We start from the raw sequence: 24,600 nt of genomic DNA on the forward strand, positions 1-24,600 counted from the left end.
GTTGAATAAGAAAATTTATATATTTGCACTGCATCGGTATTTTACGTTACGGCGAAGAATTTACAGTAGGAAGAATATAAAATAAATTATAATGTTAAATTATGAAGGCATACTATGCATACTATAATATCGGTGCATTTATATTTATAGGTATTATAAGAAGATATAAGTTTATCTAATTATTTGTTCATAAGCCATAATCAATTATATGGTAAGTAATATTTCAAACTCTGTCAATCTTATGAGTAACTAAAGTAAAATAATTTTATAGAATGGTAGACCACAAAAAAGTCAGAGGGTGAAAAGGTCCACCACCGATATCTCAAAAACCATTAAAGTTAAGAATTTTTAACAACTATATCTGAAAGTAGATGAAACTGTGTGACCAGCCATAACCTTTACTTTGCTTACGAGAGATAACGGCAATGTTTGAAAATCCATAGTAAAAGTATTTTTTTGTTATCAGTATTGGGGCATTGTCGTTGATTTAAACCTTAAATGATTTTTAAATATATGTTATGTAATTGTTTTTATATATTTAACTCTAAATAGATTCAACCCTTATAAAAATTTCACGTGGGTGGGGCAAATATGACCAACTGAACCTTTACCTTGGCAAAGTTTTAAACAATAAAAAATAGTACAATACATTACTACAATGATGAATTAGCTGCGAGTTCTACTGAAAATAGTCAGATAGCTAAATTTAATTCACATTGTTGAATTTGTTACTGATTTATACCTGTAAAAATAGTAATGAATGTTGAAACAGTTTCTATGGTTATAGGGATAAAATAGCCATAAAACGAATTTCTACGTTTTCAATGTCTCTTCGAAGTGAATCATAGAAATAGAATGTCCTTAATTCAATATGTTGTCAACAGAAGAGTTATGTTATATTGAACGAAGTTACATATAAAATGATTTGTCGAGTTTAAGACTTGACAACCAAAATATCTGAAGGTTTCTTTTTATAGAGATTATTGTTCCCTTATTTGATATAAGATATAACATTTTCCTTAAAAATGTATAGCATAAAATTCTATGTTTACTCAGAATTGCGTATTTGTCGACACTGATTACCTTCCTGAATTAATCCTGAATTAAATGCAAAGAAGTAGACTTTATGCATTAAACTTTAGAGTTAGTTGCACCTTTTCAAAAAGTCTTATAGTTTATAAAAATTAATCATAACAAACATTAGTAGATTTGTTATGAACTATTAATATTGAATATTATCAAGTTAAATAAACACATATTAATTAAATGAAATATTTATCTATAATAATTAGCAAAATCAAAAAATTATATAGCAAATTTTATCAGTAAAAAAGTAAAATTCCTCTAATTTAAATTTTTTAATTTTAAGTTTTTACAGTAGAATATTAGATGAATGCTATTAAAATTATGATAAAGTATCTAGTACTTTAACAACAAGATTGGATAGAGTTCTGAATTGATTTTAATTATAAATTTATTGATTGATTCATTTGTATATGAATTGAAAATTGTCTATCTGTTAAACAATGTTTTAATAATGTTATATATATATATATATATATATATATATATATATATTATATATTATGTAATTTATTAGAAGGTTTCAGTTAAGAGTAATATCTAAATTAGGCGCTACTGCATCTATTCATCTTTATTTAATTCAAACGATGTATTTTCATTTCATTTTACTTTAATTAAAATTATTTTTTTATAATAAAATTCAGTAAATATTATTTTTCACGCATATGCAAATTAAAACTGCTTCCACCAAACAATGGAATATATATTCCTATTTGCAGTTCACGTATATTAATTTATTTGCATAGCATTAGTAACATTCAATTAACTCGAAATGTGTGCTGTATGCAATATCTACTAAAATAGTTAGAATTTTTCAATTTATTATGAAATGTAGAACATGTGAAAACAGTTTTGCCGCTGAAATAGAAATATTTTGGTTAGAGCGTATTTAATATTTAATAATGCATATAAATATGCATATTATTCTAATGCAGATGAAGTGCACGCGCAATAAATTCACTCAGACCTAAAGTGTTTACAATAAAATGCCATTTTGTTTCAGTTATTCTCCACCGCTCAGCCACACACATAGGGGTAGAGAAAACTGGGGTAAATTGTATATAATAACTAGGGAATGCAATACCGATGGAAAATTTCAATATCGGTATTTCAGTAATTTTTCATTTTAAAACCGGAATACCGGTAAATTACCGGAATTTTGTTATCTTAAACAAACGTGAAAGTTACTAGTACAAATATAAAAAAATGTATATACAACTACAACTATATTCAATTAAACATAAGAACAAATAAAATAAAACAATAAGTTTATTTTTTTAAATAATAATTTAACAAAATTATATGCAATTTAATTAATTCATTATCACTATCGAGTATATTGAGTACTTTTCACCAAAAACAACTTATGAGTGAGAAAGACCAAAACCTCATAACGGTCATATTACATTATAATAATATAATAAACTGTATTGTCTGTATCCAATGTGTTAAATTAGCATAATCTCCAATATTTAAAAATTTTTTTTCTACACTAATTTAAGATCGGATACTTTGTCGAGATAAATAATAAGTTACTATAATTGTTGAGTATTGTTATTTGAAACAATGTGATGCTTCTATAGTATTTTCAAACTTCGAAACGTTTTCAAAAAATATATTTCATAATTGTAATAAGAAGCAAAAATATTTAGTAATTATCATAATTATTATGTATAAAGTTAGAAAAAATAAAGATTACGCAGGGGTAATCTGTATGATATAAAATATTTTGGCGCAAATATCATTTAAAAGACCGTTACATTTTTACATAAGATGAAACAAACATCATTATCTATCAGTCCAATTCTATTTATTGTAACACGAAATGAAGCCCTTAGTAAAGCAATAAATATTCAGTTTAATGACGAGCTGAGATAATATTTGACATTTGTTTATCTTATAGAATCACTTGAAGATATAGCTGTTTATGCGATTATGGAATTTAAAGATAAATTTGTTTCGAGAAATTCAAACGTTAGTGTATTATGTATTAAATAGCGCTTATGTAAAAATACCGAAAATACCGGTATTTTTGGGGTATATGCCGGTAAAAATACCGCCAAAAATCGGGCGGTTTACCGGTATTGCATTCCCTAATAATTACTATTAATCGGTTAATCGAATTAGTTATACTTTGATTCATTAGTCAAACTTGTAAATATTAGGTGAAGATTCTGTCAAGAATTAACGGAAAAGCTTATTTGAAAATAATATAATAAACAACATCAACTTCCCTCCAATCAATCAATGTAACAAATCTTAATGTAAATAGTCGTTGTAGTGGTATTTAATAAATGATATAAAAACAATAGTTTAGACCGAGCTATAAACCGTACATAGAGTATACAAATTCATAATACCATAAAATTTTGTCACAGAAAATGACAATCATTGTGCTTTCTAGAAAAGATCGGTTGTCAAAATATTCCAAAAATTCTGTTTGTTGTTTAGCTGATAACTTAAAAAAAATATAGACATTATTATAGCAAAAACTTTAATCCAAAATTCTCTTAAGTATATTCTATATATTAGCTGAATTCTATGCATTTGTTTTCATTATTATATTATTTATAGCTGTGAGTTAATATTTCAATTTCAGTTTCATTACTTCAGAAATGATTGATATGTTATCTTCATGATACATAACATAGCCCAGGCGCGATATAAAAAACAAACTTTTAAGATAATTTCTTAACTTCAAGCCGTCGTTTTATTATTCAATTTTCAAATATCTAATTCACATACAACTTTAATATACTAGTTTAACATTATTTTTATGTGATATTAAGTGATTGTTAATCTATTATTTGAAAGTATCAGGATATATCATGCCAATTATAATTCCTCTACATCAGCATTTATTTGTTCGTTGAACAAAAATGCATTCTGTAAATAAACGCTTAATAAATTTATTGCTTTTAGACAACCCAGTGATTATTTAAAACACAATGGTTGTCCTATCAAATTGTTATATTTGAACACAAAATAATATTTTCATTTGAAATCATATTCGGGTCTTTATTTTTAAGCAAAGGAGGATGCCACTGATGCTCGATTACTAAGGATTCACAACGATAATTCACAATCCCTCTATTACATGAACAACGATAAATTTGTTATATCTCTTTTACTATAATATATGTTGATCACCTGTGTTCTGTACATAACAGTTAATATAATGATTAAATAGTGACTTTGCAACCAAGATACGCTAATTTTTAGCTGTACATTAATTTTTTGCCTCTTCTCCAAGTGTTTTATTTTATCCCCGTATCTCCTCGATGCATATACTTCAGCGCGCTCCGGGCAGCAGCGAATATATTCGCGTATTATTTTTTGTGCATTTTGTTTCATTTTTCACGGTGCGTAATACGCAAAAGTGGTTGCGCGGTTGCATTGTCACAGAAATTCACAGCGCGTTAAAATTTATGAAGGCAGGCGGTCTGCTCGTTTATTCGGGATTATAAATGCATGCAAAAAATCAACATTTAGCTCGAAATTGATATTGAAGCTGTTTCTGCATACTAATTAGGTCCCGTGTAGATAGCTTTGTGTGAAAAGCATTAAGCTACAGTAAATCGCTGCAGTTAGCACAAGGTACGAGATCGCTCCACCGTTTATGTATTTATTGCATATGAAATATTAATGAGGTTCAACGTTTATATTGTTAATTAATTGTAATGATATTCTTGGTTAATTGTAGAGCCGGACAACGAAGAATTAAGCGTTTGAGAGTTATTTTATATTAGCATTTGTCCGTTTACTTGAATTTACTCTGATTTTTGTAACTTGTGGTTTCAGGTTTCTCAGTTAAAATATAACATATAAATAAAAAAATAATCAAGCAGCACCTGTATATTTGATTATATATAGGAAAATATAGTTGAATAAAATAGAAAAATATTTAAGCTAATAATATACATTTAACAAAATAAGAAAATTGCATGTGTTTCTAAAAAACGATGCATGTAAATCTAATTGGTCGTTAATAGTGTAAAGCGTTTGAAATTTTTCACTTTAAAACAAAATTATTTAGCCTGTATAGTAAACAATGTTTACTTAATATTCTATGAACTTTATGTTTAATTTATTTTTGCTTTTTCGATGTTTACATTTAAACAATCGGTTCAATTTTTATGCTCTAATTTATACAGATTATGCTTTAAATATAAATACAGAGTCTTATTTTGTAAAATGAAAATATATAAACGGTGTTATAAAAATACAACTGACTTGCTTTCTAATAAAAAATATTTCAAATATATATAAAAATTATTGTGTTGCCTGGTAGTACAGAAATTGTCATAGGTATATGTTTTATATTGATAGGATAGACCTATCCTATTCTCAAGAAAGATCTCAGCATCTTTTGAATAATTGAAATTATTATAAATTTATTAACTATTATAATCCAAATCATCGATACTATTTATAGAACTATTTCTTGTGATTTCCGTTCAATGATCAAACAAAGAGGTTAAAAAAAACTTTTTAGTGCTCTTATTTTGGATTATAGTTAATAAATTTGAAATAATTCCAATTATTCAAAAAATGCTGAGATCTTTGTGAGAAGATAGACCTAACACAAAAATTTCATAAAAACAAACAGCTATTATGAATGTACAAAAATAAAAATATTTATCCATATACAAAAGCATCAATACGTTAATTTCGTTTATATTCAAGGACTATTGATTCAAACATAACGAACTCTGATGTATGTAACTGAAATTTGAAATCAAAATGAAACTCAGAATTTTTTCCATTGATTTTTGTTCTTATTCCACCCTCGTCACATATTTATAACTTTATGTGCAGCCTTATTCTTTATACTAAAACGAATAATGTTTGAAACAGATTTTCCTTGGCACAGTATGTGTGATAGTATACAGGATAACATAAGGATTTTGTCTGCTAATAGAGTTTCCTTGTAGCAGAGGTGTCACAGGACGTGTATCTGCGGTAAGAATTCCTGCATGTGTTCTGATAGATGTATAGGTATTACCATGGGTATAATCGCAAAAGCTACGGAAATCTGTACTTGAATAAGATTGTTTTGAAATTATATAGGATTCAATTTAATTTAGTATCACTTATTGAAATGGACTAATTTTTACTATTATGAAGGATTCTAAATTCAAAAAGATATACTTCAAAAAATAAAATTGGTACTTGAATACGTTTTGAAAATACGTTTCTGAATCGTCATCAAATATATTAGTGTTTGTTTTTTCAAACGAACAAAAAATGATTTGACCGGTTTCGAGTTTTTGTAAAGAATAACTATTGGGTCGAATAATTCGAACAAAAGTTCAACAAAAAACTTTGAATAATTAAAAGTGCCTATTTATTGACTAAAGTTATTAACTGTTTAATTTTTTTGATAATTTTTTTTATTATAAAATGTAGTATGTATGTACATTACAATTGACCAGCATTATTACAATTAATTTATTTGTTGTTTTTTTCACATTCTGCATATGTAAGAGTATAAATCTGATTATATTAGTGAAACGAAGGACGGTTTTGATTTGCAATAGTGTTTTTAAAAATCTGGCCTATATTTGTGATTTTTTATTTTTTAAGTATTAATATCACATTGAAAACCCGTATTTTCTTCTAAAGAAAATTATAATATTTATAATAAACAATTATAAATATTGAATTTCATTTCATTTAAATAAAATAATGATTTTAATAGAATCGACCTAGAACTAGAACCTAGAAGTCTAATGTATTCTAGTGTATTTTAATTTAATAATTTATTATGTATTTGTTTCATTCTTGCTGTTTTATTCAAAATAAAGCTTTATATAAAAAGTTGCTTTCGTGAAACAAGTATTCATTTTTCATACAAACCAATAAGTAATTTAAAATTCATTACTAATATTCATCAGTTTATAAGTAGAATAAAAATGTCAGTATTTTTGAGCAATTCTTGAGTAAAATTGCTGACTGGCCCTTAATTCAATACGTCTTGGATTATAAATATTTAATTTACCAGATAAATTTATTTACCAGAATCTTATCTTCACTAAATCTGCATATTTTCATAAATCATTATACATATGATTGATAGTTATTTGAAAAATTAATTTTTGCATGTAAGTATTTGACAAATAATGTTTTTTTAAATAAAATTATTTAAAGTATTTTTTTATAAATAAACCGCATATTTTTATACACAATTTTAAACCATAAAAATATAATATTATTATTATGGGAAAAATTCATTTTTGCAATATATTTATCAGAAAATTTAAATATCGCACCCAAATGCAAGAAGCTGCTACTAATTCATTACAAATATATATTAATAATTTTATCAATTATTTTTTGATAACTATTAAGAGACGTGGTTAAATCGCATACAACATTTATCACTTAATTTGTGAAAGGAGGAAATTATCAGGATTCGTCATTAAGAGTTGTCAACATGATGTTTTGTCCCTTACACGGCTTGTGGGAATCTTATAAGATCTCGGCGGTTGAACGCGTTATGAGAAATGGCTAAGGGATCATGAAAAGGTACCGCGTAATTGCTTGTCACTTGATAATATTCTCCTTAATAGTGAGAGCTGGGAATTCCTTGTAAGTAATGTAGTTAAACGGATTGTCAAAATTATACCCGGCCGGAAAACGTTGATTTATGGTCATTTTAGGGACATTTTAATGAATATTTAGATATTTTGGAAATCCAATTATATGTATCTCAAATAGAGGTAGCAGTTTGCATAGTCTCTGCACATGTAATGTAAATTATATCACTAAAATAACAAAGTTCCATACAACATTTTATTTATTTATTATGGGTTATAGTATTATATATTTGAAGATTTACTTTTAACTCTTAATTTGAATTTGAACTTCATAATTTAAAGAGTTTATAGAATTTTAAACATTTCACGTAATTAATTTCAAGTTATTCCGAAATAAAGTTGAATTCCACTCGTATTATTTAAAACTATATGTTTCTAATTTAATATATTTGAAGTAAATTTAAATTTTTCAAAGATGATAGAGACTCAGATTCTAAGAGCAGTCTTGAACTAAGCTTAAAGGGAAGTGCCATAACGCCGGACGGCACCAAAAACCGGACACTCTATTTAACACTTATTATTTAAGCGAGTATAAGTCTTTTTATTACAAAATACAAGTGAAAGTGGCCCAGGGGGCACACAGGTACAGGATCACGCGCCGAGCCTTGCCTGTGACGCACACGGCCACGGCGAGAGCAACCCTTTCCTGTTTTAGGCGCAAAATCACGGCGCCACCTAAATATCAATGGAAGTAATTCTAGCATATTCATGCATTTACATTTGAGTGATATGCAAAGATAAAAGTTGTACTTGATTGTTATCCGTAAAATGGTAGAAAATTATTAGATATTTAACCAATTTCAGTAGGTGCCACCAAATGAACGAAAATGTCTGTCCCTTAGCACCGGACACTAAATCGTCCCTTAGCGCCGGACAGTAAACATACCGATATTTCTTGTGAGAATTTACGTAATTTATTCCAATTATTTAATTTTGTTCTGTATGATTGCTAACGGTCACTATGTACCCCCATTCTCCGTATTTCCTAGTCAAAGAATGAAAAGCTTATGGTGAATGCACCAGCTGAGAGCATCGGTATGGTTCAGCCAAAAGAGGGGATAAATAGTGACTTCTTGCAATATCCAAGAATATTCGTCAAAGACACATATGCAGACCTTTCAGAGTGTGGAGATGGCTACATATGTGATCAATGCAGGTTATTTTGAAATGTCCGGTACTAGGTGCCACTGTTTAAAATCATACTTTTTGATACCAAAGTTTGATCGATACTATTAATTATTTTTTAGCAAAGATTGCGGTTTTGTTAATTTAGTTTGATTTCTAACTTTGTTATCTAACATAAATTATATTTTAATAAACATTTCGTAAAGTATTTTTTGATTTATTTATAAAGAACCTTAGGTGTCCGCCGCTAGGGACTTCCCCCTATTTATAAGTAATAGTTTCTAGCTAACTAATATATTGTTATTGTTATATTAATTTTTCAATGCTTATACTTTACTAATTAGGATATTGCAGTTTTGCCCACAAAATGAAGATTTATTTGAAATTTTATTTGACTTCTAGAGCCTAATCATGCTGCCTGATATCAAACTTGATCGTCGTTACGATCAAGTCGGGGGTTGGTTTGTGCTAGCCCATCCTTAATCGATTACGACACGGCCTTGTTAAAATATTAAATTATTAATAGAAATTATTATTAGATGAATATTATTTTTGAAATAAGTAATGACTTTTATCTCCTTAATATTATAAACAAACAATTACATTCAATTGCAAAAATGTGCGAATTGATGTCTGCAGATTAAATGAAATTTTATTAAAACTTCAAGCCGGAACAAGATAATATTATTGATCATATCTTAAGGATAGTTGAAAAATTAAAAAAAAAATCCATGTAATTTGAAAATCATCAGTTTTTAAGTTCAACCTAGAGCTTTGGCGAAACTGTGACTGTTAAGAATTTGTTATTCATTATTTAATATTTAAAAATCATTATTTGGTTTAAGTGAATGAAAAACAAGTACCCTTCTAAAAATTTGTACCAGTTCAAATGCAAAATGCAAAAGAAAAATCACAAATTCTGTATATATTAGTGTGTAGGTATTTTGTATGCTGTCATCCCTTCCAGGCTGCCTTATAATAATTTTATATTATATTTTATAATTTATAATTTTTAGTTTTCAGTTAGTCGCGATATTATGCACATCAATCCTACCTAGCGCGCAGAAATTACCCATATATATTAATTAAAGATAGTATATTGTAAGTTACTAAATCTTTTTAATAAATATATTTAATTAATACTTGTCGATCGGTGTTTAGAATTCAACTGTTATTTACAGATCACATAAGTGTTTTCAAAGTGTAGTAAATGTAATAGGACCTTAACAGTGACCATTTTCCGGGTATTGAAGTTAATTTTTATTGATTAAGCTTTGGATCCTTAATCGTATTGACTCTATGTTAATCTACAAAATCAAAATTTTCAAAAGTAGTCGACTTTAAAGTGCTCTCCTTAAAAACTGTACTAAAGTGGAATTGGAATTGTGAACTTGTAAAATAGTTGATAGTTTCATAACAATAAAAAATGTGCTAAAATCTCGATAAATTTATTTTGTGCGTCACATACCAAGCTTGTTATAAGTTAACGGTAATAAGTTAAACAAAGTTATACATAACATTTAGTCTTAAGGAAATTTGCTTAAACTTCATTTGGTATCTGTATATAATAGACTTGATAAATATAAGAATGAGTTTTTGTTATTTAGATGAAATTTTCAATTGTTTGTTTAGAAAATAAGTTAAAAATTTGAAATTAAATTTTCTTGCGTATTTTAATGAAACAGCTTGAACGAACGTCTAACTTATTTAAAGTTACAGGAGTGCTTTTTAAGTTACAACAAGTACCTTTAAATTTTGGAAATAAGTTTAGCAATTTTTGAGAAGACGACGAAAAATAAAAAATTGACTCTTATACACATACGTATACATTTTCCAAATTTAGTATCAAGCGATCAAAAATAACTTCAAGAAAACATAAAATGAACAAGTCGGATTTTTTCTTGAGAACAAATCTCTCCTTCAGAGTGTTAAAGAAGCACAAAATAAAATGGTGATTATCTATATAAACATCTAATATTTCTAATTGCGTGTTATCATGACTGACATAGTTAAACTCAAAAAATCCTTCGATATTGTCGAAACAATTGTTTTTACTAGATTTTCTAACACAACTTCAATAATTAATCACGAAACAAAAACCGAATCCGACGTCCGCTTCTACCGACGTTTCAATTGCTTTATTTTCTTTTCGTCGTTGTTGATTATCGCATTTATATAATTTCTCGTGCAATGGGCGCCCGTTCCTGAGTCGCCGTTCGCCCCAATATCGCGGGGCGGGCGGCGAGGCCGCGGGAAGTTTAATTGTAAATTCCAAGCCACACATACACGCAACATGGACATATACAAATACGAAATGTTCGGAAGAAACTTATTCCCCGAAGCTAAGTTTAACTTAGTTTCTTACTGGTAAATGTTACTCGCAGTATTACAGCACCATTATTATCAGACTGGTTGGTCTGGTAGCGAGCAACTTTATTTAATTCTAGGAGGCTAGAAGTATAAAATTGTTTTGTTCAACTATTTTCTTTACGAGATTATTTATATAAAAGGAAAGATACGAGTTCTCAAAACTGATACAGAAAAGTGGTTTCAGCTAGAGCAGTGATAGTGGAAATGCTGTGGGGTAGGAATATCGTTTACGAGCATAGGGTAGAGCGGGTAAAAAAGTCTGCCACTATCATCTCAAAAACAAATAAAACATCTCTAAATTTAATCCGAGGGCAAAATGCGAAATTTTTGTAAAATTAATAAGACATTGAATCTGTTTTCCCCTAATTGTTCAATTTTAATCGGTCTATAGAAAATATAAGAAATAGGTGACAAATTTTAGAAAATAGCAGAAAACATATTTCTATAAGTTAGAACTAGTTTTTTCATAAGTATTATGTCCTGTAATGTACTTCGTTTTTACAGTATAATTACCGAAAGTATATGAAAATATGAATGAAATGAAAGTATACAAAAATATACTCACGAAATATAAATATGAAAGTATATGAAAATATAATTTTATATTGGACATTTGTGCCCAGCCCTACCTTATTGTAAAATTTTAATATAAGTTATAGCTCTTTATATTTTTGCGAATAGATTTTTGATAAATTAATTGATGTGTCCAACTTTACTTCGATATTTAAAACAATAAATGTATTTTTACGGATGTAGATATAAAGTATAAAGTATATTCATGTAACTTATTATGCATAATTAAATGAATTAAACAGCATCCATTTTGCGGGATTAGTCCATAAGATTATATGTTGCACTTTATCAGCTTATTTCTTAGTTCTTAAAAGCTTCATGATTTTTTTTTTGCTTGTTGAGTTTTATAAAATAATGATGCATGTATTTTTAATATTAATATTCTGAATTTTATGTGTATTATAATATCATATACATCTTATACATCATATACATATATGCATCTACAAATGGTAATATATATTTATTGCCATTTATCATAGAACAACTGAATAGTTTGGTTTTAGCTACAGAGTACAGTTTTGCAAATTCTGAAATAAATGATGAATGTGAGCTCTAAAATAAATGATATTTCTCCTTTTTGCTCAAAGAGGAAAACAATTAAGAATTCCCTGACTGAAAAAAATAATTTTGACCATTTAAAGTGTAACCTTGTTTAAAAAGCCGAATAATTCTTTATTCGATTTTTGCCTCATTTAATCCTTAATTTGTAAATTAGGAACCACAAAGTAAATGCCATAGATCTTGATTGTAACTTCTGTATTTTCGACATTGAACATTGTGGATATACAGACAAACTTGTTGGGGAAATTAACTCACACATACTAGAAAATTTTGTGTTATAGGTTGAGTAAAATAAAATGTCGTAACATTAATTAGCTATAAAATTCATATTAAATGTCAAAAGGAAAGAGTTACATTATTATCTAATGCAGAATTCAAATAATAACGTTTTATTATTTTTTTTAATTTTCTATACAAATCTTGAACAATGTTTTAGTTTGAATACTATAGAAGTACTTTAAAATTTAAACTTAAATTTGGATCTATTATTTAGTAGTTGGGTATCAATATTCATACATTTCCGTGTATCTCCTGATAAAGACGTTACATAGTTTGCTTTCTGCTTTAAAATAGTATCATTTGAAAATTCTATATTTTGCTCGGTTTTGAGATGGTAGACCATTTCACCTGTGGACCTCTAAGCCTCTCTCTACCCTATATGATGAATTCTGTTGAAAATTTTTAATTCTAATGAAATTTAATCTTTCAGATTATCAGCTTGTTCATCATCAACTAATACTATCCTTCACTGCTTATTTTATTTTGTGCTTCTTAAATTTTACATATCTCAGATCTCTACGTTCTAACCTTCAATAGTACAATTCTAGATTTCGAATACTGCAAACAACCATGATAATACATGGTGCCATATTTAATTCTATCCAATTTCTAGTATTTTTCAATAACTGTACGTTCTCGTTTTATCTTTTTCTCTGCTCGAGATCTCATCATTTAGAGCAATACACTGTCCCTAATTCGTAAATAGATAGGTATGTATAAAGTACATTCTGAGCGTTTTCAAGGAATAATCAATCTATCAACAGACACATCTTCTCCGACCACGCACGAAAATAAAAACATTTTCCATTACGTTCAGATATTTTCTCGAGAAATCTGTTCAAAAGAGAACACGTGATTTATTACTTGCATACGCACAACTTGACATACATACATCGATAAACACAGACAAACGCCCGCGAGTAAACGAAACGTACATTTACAATCGCATAAAAAAGAAATATCAGATTTATAAAAGAAAATCCAATCTGAGACAAATATTTTCTTATATTATATTTTTAAACAAGGCTCTTTTCCCATCGGTATGCATAATGTTATTTTCATTCAGCGCTCATTTGAAACCAACGCTCCTTTTCAAACGACAGGGTTCTAAGAAGGAATTCTAGTTTCGATTCAGAATATGATTGATGCGTTTCCATACATATTGATAAAGTCTTTGCTTACCTGAAAGTTGCGTTCGATGGTATAACCTAATACACTAATAGAAACTTTACAAGACTTGGACATTTCATGAAGTTGAAAAGTAATTCAAGACTCTGAATTTAACACCAACTTCACTAAGGTACAGCCAAAAACATGCTTACACAATAAAAGTTATGTTTGTAGTAAGCTAAATTAATTGTTCCAGAAAGAATTTTTTACTATTGTCCTACGAATTTTTTTGATTGGCCTATGCTACTTTTTACAAATTCTTCTTTTATTATTAATAATGCGAATATCATATTTTTAGATATTATAGTATTTTCCATTTATTTGTTGAAATATTATATATTGATTTTTCTTCGAAAATAGTTATTGTGTTCAGTATACGTATGCATTTTATTAATAAACTACATACTCATAGAAAATTAATAATTTCATCAACATTATTAATTAGTATAGTAGTATTTACTAAAAATATTATTATTACGATTGAATGGGTGCCCTGGCATTCATACACTTTTAATAAATAAACTGATTATTTGTTCTATTAAATTTTTTAAGCATTTTGAATCTATTTGAATCTAATCTTTGAAACTATAATAATATCGTCTGTTCATTTTAAAACATTTATAAACTATAAATATTATCGGTATCGGTATATCGGTAATTTATGAATAGTTTTTATCAATCCATAGGGTAGAGCGGAGCTTAAAAGACTGCTGTTAAAAAGATCCATCACAAATATTTCAAAAACAAGTAAAATGAAATTTTTTTCAATAACAATATTGGAAAATAGAAATATAACCATTATCTTAATACTTACAATATCGATATCAGGAGATAAACGTAAATGTTTGAAATTCCATAACTAATATATTTTCTTTTGTTGATATAATTTTTTTTAAGTGTGAGCACTGTTGTTTGGTTTACGAGACCTTAAAATAATTTTCAGATCTACGTCATTTAAGTGTTTTATAAGATGTATTGGTAATTTTAAGTTTGATTCAACTAATATTTTTATAAAACCTCTATAACAGCTTATATGCCTTTACTCCGGCAAAGGTGTAAACAATAAAAAACAATAAATAAGAAAGTAAATGAAGTTAAACATGTAATTTCAAAAGAGATGATTTAAATAATTATTTCAACTTTGCTGATGATTATTTTTGACAAAATACCAGATCAAGTTTATATACATTGTTATCTCTATAAAAAATGTACCCATAAATTTTATATTTTGCATTAATTGAATTATGCTATTAGTAGCTATTATTTCGTAAAATCCATTTAAAATTAATAATAAGAAATGGGAGCTTTGGGCCTCGCCACAACGGTCTGATCTGACTTTGAGCAATTATATTGTGAAAACCAAATCAATTATATGACAACAAATAACATATCACATAAACAACTATCTGACTATGTTAAAGTATAAGTATAAGTAAAACTCACAGCTAGATATGTTTTTCCATCAATGCAAAATATAAATTTTATGGATACATTTTTTTCAGAGATAGGACTGTATAACTCTGATGTGGTATTTCATCAATATAATCCTCAGTAGGGTTGGAATAAATTAACATGTAAAATAGCTATTTCAACTTAGTTTAGTTCTTATTGTTCACGCCTTTGTCAGGGTGAGGGGTCAGTTGGTCTTTCTCACCCCACCAACGTGTTAATTTTTATAAATGATATATAAAAAAACTGTTGCATCTAACTTAAACTTAGCAATACATCTTATAAAACAATCAAATAACGTATACTTGAAAACTATATTAAGATTTCCAAAACTAAGCAACGATGCTCATAACCAAAAAGAACTAACAACGAAAGAAAATACTTTTATGGATTTTCAAACGTTAGTTGGTTATACATCTTTTTACCCCTACTTCGTTTACGTTTTTGTGTCTACACACCTATCTAAATTTGTTCTTGATCAACAGGAATGAAAACTTAATGTTAAGGCTTTGTTTTCCTTACTTATTACTTATGTCCTCGAAGTTTATATTCTCATTACATTTACTACACTTTAAAAAACAATAACGTGATCTGTAAGTAATGGTGAAATTCTAAACACCGATATAACAGTGAGAACTTTAGTTATTGAAAATGATTGAGTAACTTTGCGCGCTAGCTTTCCAATATGCAAATAAAAATATACTAGCTTATAAATTTGAATCTGACATACAAATTATCAAAATCTCTATCTATAAGTAAGCGCAACTTACATAATATACACTACAAAACTACAAAATTTGGAAAATTTATTGCAGATGAGAGCAGTAAACCTTGTCCGTTTCTTTGGAAGGGAAAATGAATTTATAATCAAGATAAAAATTTGGTGCAATGATGAGTATCCTTTCGTATTGAAAGAGTAAATATATAAAACAAATGAAACGAAAAATTACTTAGAAAATACTTTAAAAATGCAAATTTACTTAGATTATTGCGGAAAAAACCTAATATGCTCTAATATCCAGTGTCTACTTAAAGTTAATAATCACAACAAATTATACAAATTATTAAAGTGAAGTACAACGAATTCTTAACAAACCTGATAAAAATATTTCAAAAAAATCCGTAACACTAACATCAGAATCATATAGTATTAATAACTAACCTGACTTTTCCCTATGCTGATCTGCTCTATGAACAATATTTTTGGAGTCTTCTCTCCTCCACGAAACAGTCGGCGGCGGAACACCGGTTGCGGCGCACCTTAACTTGACGGTACCGCCCTCGAGGGAGACGGGGCCGATGCCGCTACTACTGTGAGACGTTATACTGCAATAAATAAATTAATATTAAAAATACTTGTTGGAAGCAGTTTCAGAGAGCTGCAACAGAATATATTATGCTGAACTATAAAGTGGTAAAAATTATTATGTTATTATTACATACCCGTCAATAACATCTGAACCTCCAGCATCATTTTCATCATCGTTCAGAATATCAGGCGGAACTACCACATCAAGATAACCCATCTGAAATAGTATAATTATGTAAAATAAACATATTCTAATACATATCAAATTTACATATTAACTGATTAATTTAGTTCAATTTTATATTAAAGTTCGTTGTTAGATCACATAGCAATATTGCATCGGTATTTTGCTTATTATATTAATAAAAGAGATATGCAAAAGTGTTGAACATAATTAACTTAAAAAAATTCTCTTAAGTTTAAATTATCGATTTTTTTTCAGAATTTTGTTAAAAAATGAAATTGAAAAAAAAAATTGGAAGCATACATACAAGTTGTTTGTCATATACGCTCGTCGTTCAATTTAATAAAACCTTATAAGTTTTGAGTATTTGAAAATAATTGAAACAATTATATTAGCAATTATTGAATAGTTTTAGTTGGTTATTGATTATTTTTATTCCTAGAACATATAATTAAGGTACATAAAGTTCCAGCAAATTGCCTTAAAGCACAATTTCATGCACCACTAGTTCTAATAAACATGTCGCAACAAATATTCATAAAAATAGAAATAAAAAAAGTTTATATATTTTAATCAATAAATACAAATATACTTACAGCAACAGTTTAAATTTTGATCACTGAATTATTAAATCATGATATTTCCATAACACTATCAAGTGTGTTTACCTTATTGAATATTTAATAATTAATTAAATTAATCAAATTAGTTCAATTTACAACAATTTGTTTTATCAATTGTTGAACAAACAAATATTTTATCAACTATTTAACAAATACCAATCATTTATGTTATTTTTGTTTGATTATCATTGAAAATATATTTTATAATTATAATATATAATCAAAGAGCATATAATTAAAAAATGTTTTCAACAATATTCAGTCAAAAGAACCACAACTAGGGATATTCATTTGTTTGTTAAAACAACGACACTAAAAATTTATTGTGAAATTATTGCTTTTATGGAAAACTATTTTCAATTTTAATTAATTCATCAATTTGTTTAAAATGGACATACGATAAAGTATTATAGAAATATAATCATGATTTTATATATTTGATCATACATTTAATGCGATTGCACTTTTGTGATCATTTTTAATTAGTTCAATCAGGCCTTTTATTTTACTTTCAACATGTTCATATTAGGCACATTTTAAATTTCATTTTTTTTCAAAAAGGCCGCTGTAATTACAAAAAAATAAAAATTAACGATGAAACTTGTAAAAGTTACCAGAAAACTACAAAATTTTTCATGTAGGTAAATTTTTTCAAAAATCCAAAAGTTACCTATTTTTGAAAAACATGGGTTTTGTTTATTTGTATGGAAATTTGTATAATTATTTAATTAACTTTTGTGTGTGTTCGTAGCACAATTTCTAGATCAAATTACATGGACTCAAAGGACATTCAATTCGTATTGACGTCCAGACTTGCTGATTAATTTTTGGTAAAGACAGGTCCAACCAGTTTGAGAGTTACGAAGCAAAGAGTAAAAAAATGTACTTTTTGAGACAACAGAGCATACGGTTCGAATAAATCAAAGTACATTTTACTACTTGACTGAGTAAAAATATCAATTACATTTTTACAAAGTCGGGTCCAGCTCTATTGGAGTTGCAGGGAAAATAGTTGATATTGAAATTGATATTTGGTGTTTTAAAATGATCTTTACAAAACAATATTATTGATTCATATACATTTAGAAACATTGATACACAGATGAACAATTAGACAAATGGACAGGTAGACAGATGGACAGGTAGACATGTAAACAAGTAAACAGGCAGAAAACTAAAAAAAAGTAGGCAAGTAGGTCGCTCGATTAGTGGGCACGTAAATAAAAACAAGTGAATAAGTATATACAAGTAGATGGGTAAACGGGTGGGTAAGTAAGCAGGTAAGCGAAAGTAGAAAAGTTGACAACTTAGACAAGTAGATGCTCAGAAAGATAAACCAGTAAACTCTTACAAATAAAATATTTCTTAATTTGATCGATTATTTATCCATATTGGAAAGTACGTGTCTTAGGTCAAAATGTCACTTACACCTAGTTTTATTTAAAATTTCACGAGCATATCTGGTTTTACTTTATTCAAAATACATTATTTGATTATAATAAATCGTAAACGCATTTTTATATGAACCATTAATTAAAGTGCTACAATATTTTATTAATAATATGAAACAATAATACAATTCTATATATCCCTAAACCTAAACCTAATAATATGTTTAGGTACTGCATAGCATATGTCGTATTCAAGCACCTTCTGTAAGGAAGCAAATCCCATTTCAGACCCATACCTTCTCACGTGTCTCGGAAAACGGAAATTATATTAAATTTTATATCCGGTACGAGTTCAAACTAATTAACACCTCTTGACTCTGAACGTACTTGTATATGTACCTATATATCGATAAATTCATATTGCAATACACAAACGTACTATACACACACCTATTTATATATATATATATATATATATATATATATATATATACATTATATGAATCGACATTTATTATTAATTTAAAGTTTCATATATCGTTCGATTACAATTTAATATTTTTCAATTATGTTAGAGCTGAGTTACAAATTAATAACTTTATACAGAACTTATTCTTAAAATAAATTCAAGTAGAAAAAGATAAATCAAGAGTGATAACATTATTTAATTTCTATAATCCATTTAAATCCAACTATACTTTATAATATGAGACAGTTATTCAGACATTAATTGTGCTATTCAAATTAATACTATTTCAATAATATCGATATGAATTAAGCTACAAAACAATAATATTGCCTAAGCGTTTCATGTCTAAATCTAAAATATTTATTTTCCAATATACTATTTAATATATTGTTACAACAAATATAAAGACAATCAAATTTAATTATATACATATGAATCTTTATCGTTCAAATATTTAATAATGATAATAATATCAATTATTGTAAATTAGTTTATCTTAATTTTCATTGATTTATTTCAAATATAACTAAAAACATAATTTAAAAAAAACTACTTAAAATTTGAATTTTATATGAAATAATTTGGGAAATCATATCTAATCAACGATTAAAATAGATATAGTGAAAAGCCAGTCTTTTAAAACTTTTTTTTAGTAAATTTGTAATATTTTTTAATCTCCTCTTCGTATTTATTTATTTATTTATTTATTTTAATTAATAGCCCACAGAAGTAATTCATTCAAGGAATATTTGCTAACAAGTTTAGTACTCGGTCCATTTCGAAGAACTTGGAAATTTATTGTAAGTTCATGTGTTGATCATGTGTGAACTTAAATCACACAGATTCTAGTTATTTTGCATATCATAAAGGATAATTAAAAGAAAAATGTCAAGATGTTTTATAAACCTGGTAAAGAGATCGACAGCATGTAGTAAAAATTAGAGAGATTATGATCGGTTTATCAAACTACAGAAAATATGTTATTTTGCAGATTATGGAAATATTAATACTAAACCATTAATGAAAATGTACTTTTCAGTACACTTAGTTATATTTATAAATACCTATGAGTAATCATATACCTATAATGTATTTTTACATTGACCACATTTTAAAATTTAAATTAATAAAAACGTTGGATTATGATTATTTAAATGCAGAAGTAACACGTTACTCAATAAGTCCGTAAGATTATTCATATTTGGATAGTAAAATTCTGAATAATTCTTAGTTAGAATGCAAACTTTAGTATTTTCATAATCTGCAATATAACATAATTTCTGAAGTTTGTTAAACCTTTTACAATAACTCTCTTATTAGATAACCTACGACACTTATCGTAGCAATTTTATTGATTTACTTTCCAAGATAAGGTTATTAATGAGAAGCTAATATTAGATTATAAATATATATAAATAATTTGTAATAATATTTGCAGTGTTTTATCAGACAAAGGTTCTGAAATATATGTATGTATAAACATACATACCTGACTACGTACAAATAAACATTTTTTAAATGCAAAATATTTAACTATTTTTTCTGATCCTCAGCTAATCACATTACAAACAATTCCTTACTGATATATTTTTATCTCTATGCATTTCTTTTATCAATTATCACTTATTTTCATCAAATTGCTCACTATTCCAAACTTTTAAACTATGCATATTTTTGCATAAACATTCTTCAGTTTCTAGCAAAACTTTCTCACTTGTAACTTTACCTATCTATTTTATGATTTTTTATCTTATACATCAATAAAGTTCTGTTAAATATATTATACTCATTCATACAACCCAATAATACAATAATTTCTGCTTGATACGTTCATATTAAATGTTTGTTTAATTTCCTAATTAAAATTAGCAGTACTTTTATCCAGAAAGTATCATCTATTTTTTTTTAAACTTATTCAAGATTTTATTATTTTTAGTGCAGTAAATGGAGCGTTTTAGGTCTGAATTTTTTACTGCGCTCCGAATTAAATGAAATTTTGGAATTAGGTTCATCTAACCCTCAAGTTCAAAAGTGAAAACATTTCGGATTGCGCCATCACCCCCCGGGGGGATGACACCCCCTCTCAATTGTGTAATTACATTTTTTCAAAATAACGTTGGAAATCGATAGAAGAACTAATTATAAGAAAAAAATGTCTTTTATAGTTTTTCAAAAAAACTAATACTTTTCAAGTTACTGTCCACTAAAGATTCATATATTTTTGGCGTTTTTCTTCGTTTTTTTGCAAATATCTCCTAAAATATACATTTTAACAAAAATCATGTAATGAACAAAATAATGTCAATAAAAATCTTAATAAATCGGTATTAGATAAAGTGTTCTAGGAAAAATATTAAGCAAGATTTGAAAGAGCAAAGTCGTTTTTTATTTCGTTCAAGATTTAACTGTTGTATTTAAAGCCATCTAGTGTCGAGGTTTTACATTTTATGAATTTCAGTAAAATTGGGTTTTATAGTGCTCAACATAAGCTTTAAAATGAGTGCTGTTACAAGTTTTTTGCGTGTAAAATGAGTGAGCTATCATGCAAATAAGAAGCATATACGAAGTTTTTTTCTTTTAAATCATATGGTTTATTGAGCACCATTTCCACCAGAATTAAAGTAATTCGCATTCCATCTAGAATTCACTTCATTATAGACATCTTGATGGATTCTAGCAGATTCACTACTTTAGTACAAACTATTTTCAGAAAATTCACGATTTTATAAAAACTTTTTTTTCCAATTTTTTTAAAAATAGAAATTATTTTCATTATATCTCAAAAAGAATAAAAGATACGTATAAAAACATATAGATAAAAATCAAAGGGATCTTTCTGGCTTGTTTTTGTTTTTTATTATTATTCTTTCACACAAAAATTGACAGAGTTATGAATGTTTAAAGACTGCGCGGCCGCGCAAATTGGAAAAAAAAGTTTTTATAAAATCGTGAGTTTTCTGAAAATAGTTTGTACTAAAGTAGTGAATCTGCTAGAATCCATCAAGATGTCTATAATGAAGTGAATTCTAGATGGAATGTGAATTACTTTAATTCTGGTGGAAATGGTGCTCAATAAACCATATGATTTAAAAGAAAAAAACTTCGTATATGCTTCTTATTTGCATGATAGCTCACTCATTTTACACGCAAAAAACTTGTAACAGCACTCATTTTAAAGCTTATGTTGAGCACTATAAAACCCAATTTTACTGAAATTCATAAAATGTAAAACCTCGACACTAGATGGCTTTAAATACAACAATTAAATCTTGAACGAAATAAAAAACGACTTTGCTCTTTCAAATCTTGCTTAATATTTTTCCTAGAACACTTTATCTAATACCGATTTATTAAGATTTTTATTGACATTATTTTGTTCATTACATGATTTTTGTTAAAATGTATATTTTAGGAGATATTTGCAAAAAAACGAAGAAAAACGCCAAAAATATATGAATCTTTAGTGGCCAGTAACTTGAAAAGTATTAGTTTTTTTGAAAAACTATAAAAGACATTTTTTTCTTATAATTAGTTCTTCTATCGATTTCCAATGTTATTTTGAAAAAATGTATTTACACAATTGAGAGGGGGTGTCATCCCCCCGGGGGGTGATGGCGCAATCCGAAATGTTTTCACTTTTGAACTTGAGGGTTAGATTAACCTAATTCCAAAATTTCATTCAATTCGGAGCACAGTAAAAAAATTCAGAGGTTATACCCTTTTTTCCTCTCCGTTTACTGCACTATTTAAGATTCTATTAATTCTATAGAATAGAGTTTCTTAAAATGAATGAATCTCATTTACAATAAACAATATTACAATATCTGTATTTTCCTTTCATCTTAATTTTTTAATTAATTTGCTACTTATAGTTAGCTCCGGAGAAAATTTTCTAATTGTGCTTGAAACTTATTCAAAACCTTTTTTAAGATTTTATTTATTTTAATATCTAAAAGTGACAATAAAAAAATCTTGAGATAACTTCTAAATAAAATTAAATAACTAATTTTTAGTTATTAATCCACAAATAAAACTTTAATACTTCATATTTATGATAGTAATTGTAATTATTAATATAACTTATAATACATATAGATTAGTTAAAGAAATTAGAAATTATAGGTTCCAGAAGAATAAGACAAGGTTAATTTGTATTTTTTATGGAAATATAATGAACTTTCGGATGGCTAAATTGGTGACTTAATTTTTCAAAAACCACAAATGCAATGACCATATACACATATTTTTCTAATTTTGGTGTAATTCGATACACCAAATGTGACTAGATCCGTCAAGAAAACATGAACTTAGCAAATTGGATTTTTTGTAGAAAACAAACTTCTTCTTAGAGAAGCTAATAAATAAAGAACCAAAAACTTTAAACTAATAAAACTATAACCATAGAGTAGAAAAACATATACATAATTATATATATATATATATATATATATATATATATATATATATTGTATCATATTCCACATAATACAAAACACAATTCGAAATTGAAAAAAAAAAAAGAATAATACTGATTACGAATACAATTATCTTCTATGAATTATTAATGCATAATGAATATAATTATATTAATGCACCATTCAAAAAAAGTAGTTAAATTTTATCATACATTTTATTACACATAATATTTGTATCAAAAAGTTTTACTAATCAAAGTTGAGTTAAAGTGAAACTTCGTAATAAAACTCAGTGAGAAATAGATGCGGAAATGTTTATACCAACTTTTTACGTTTATGAAAAACATTAGACGCAAATTAATGCCATAAACACCTAAACACACCCACATATTGTTCACACAACATTGTTTGTAAAACTTACAATTAAGAATTAAACCAAGTTTTCAGGAAGCATATTACATGTTTTACACGTGCTTGAGTTGAAGTTGAAAGTAACAAACTTTGCGCATTATCTTTCTCGTTTATTAAAATTATGCATTTAATTATTTCATTTTCGTATATACTAGCGTTATGCACCGCATATAAACACAATTATTTAATGGCGAAAGTTGATTAATTAATTAAAAATTAAATATTCATTTGAAAAGTTTTTTTATAACTAAACTTCAAATATTATACAAAATACTTTGTTTTTTATCTGCGTATATTACAAAATATTCAACATGTAAACATAACCTTATGGTAAAAAAAATATTTCCTTCAATCATTTAAATTAGAAGAGTTTTATTATTATTAATGAATATATAATATAATATTACTTCTGAATGATCTAATTTGCATTGAGTTATATTTTCAACTAATTAGAAAGGGTAAAGTTATTGTTACTTGGTCGGATTAGTTTTAAATAAAATGAGTTGAAATTGCCATATAATGAATTAAGTTACATAAAGTCATATGATTGAATGCTTTGCCAAATTTTTAGGTTTAATAATGAATA

The 24,600-nt window shown here is 26.9% G+C and overlaps 1 protein-coding gene across 1 annotated transcript in view; it reads right to left on the reverse strand.

Annotated features, from left to right (window-relative positions):
• The window catches only part of LOC113371138 (lachesin-like), a 196,167-nt gene that overhangs the window by 118,892 nt on the left and 52,675 nt on the right, over positions 1-24,600 (reverse strand). The window contains exons 4-5 of the mRNA XM_026611784.1: positions 16,656-16,738; positions 16,375-16,520 (exon numbers count right to left, since the gene is read on the reverse strand). Of these exons, the coding sequence (XP_026467569.1) occupies positions 16,375-16,520; positions 16,656-16,738 (229 nt within the window). The remainder of the gene's footprint in view (positions 1-16,374; positions 16,521-16,655; positions 16,739-24,600) is intronic.

Source organism: Ctenocephalides felis, unplaced genomic scaffold, assembly GCF_003426905.1.
Source record: "Ctenocephalides felis isolate EL2017-DRISC unplaced genomic scaffold, ASM342690v1 CF-g0.4_SCAFFOLD_01492, whole genome shotgun sequence".
In the NCBI taxonomy this organism is placed as follows: domain Eukaryota; kingdom Metazoa; phylum Arthropoda; class Insecta; order Siphonaptera; family Pulicidae; genus Ctenocephalides; species Ctenocephalides felis.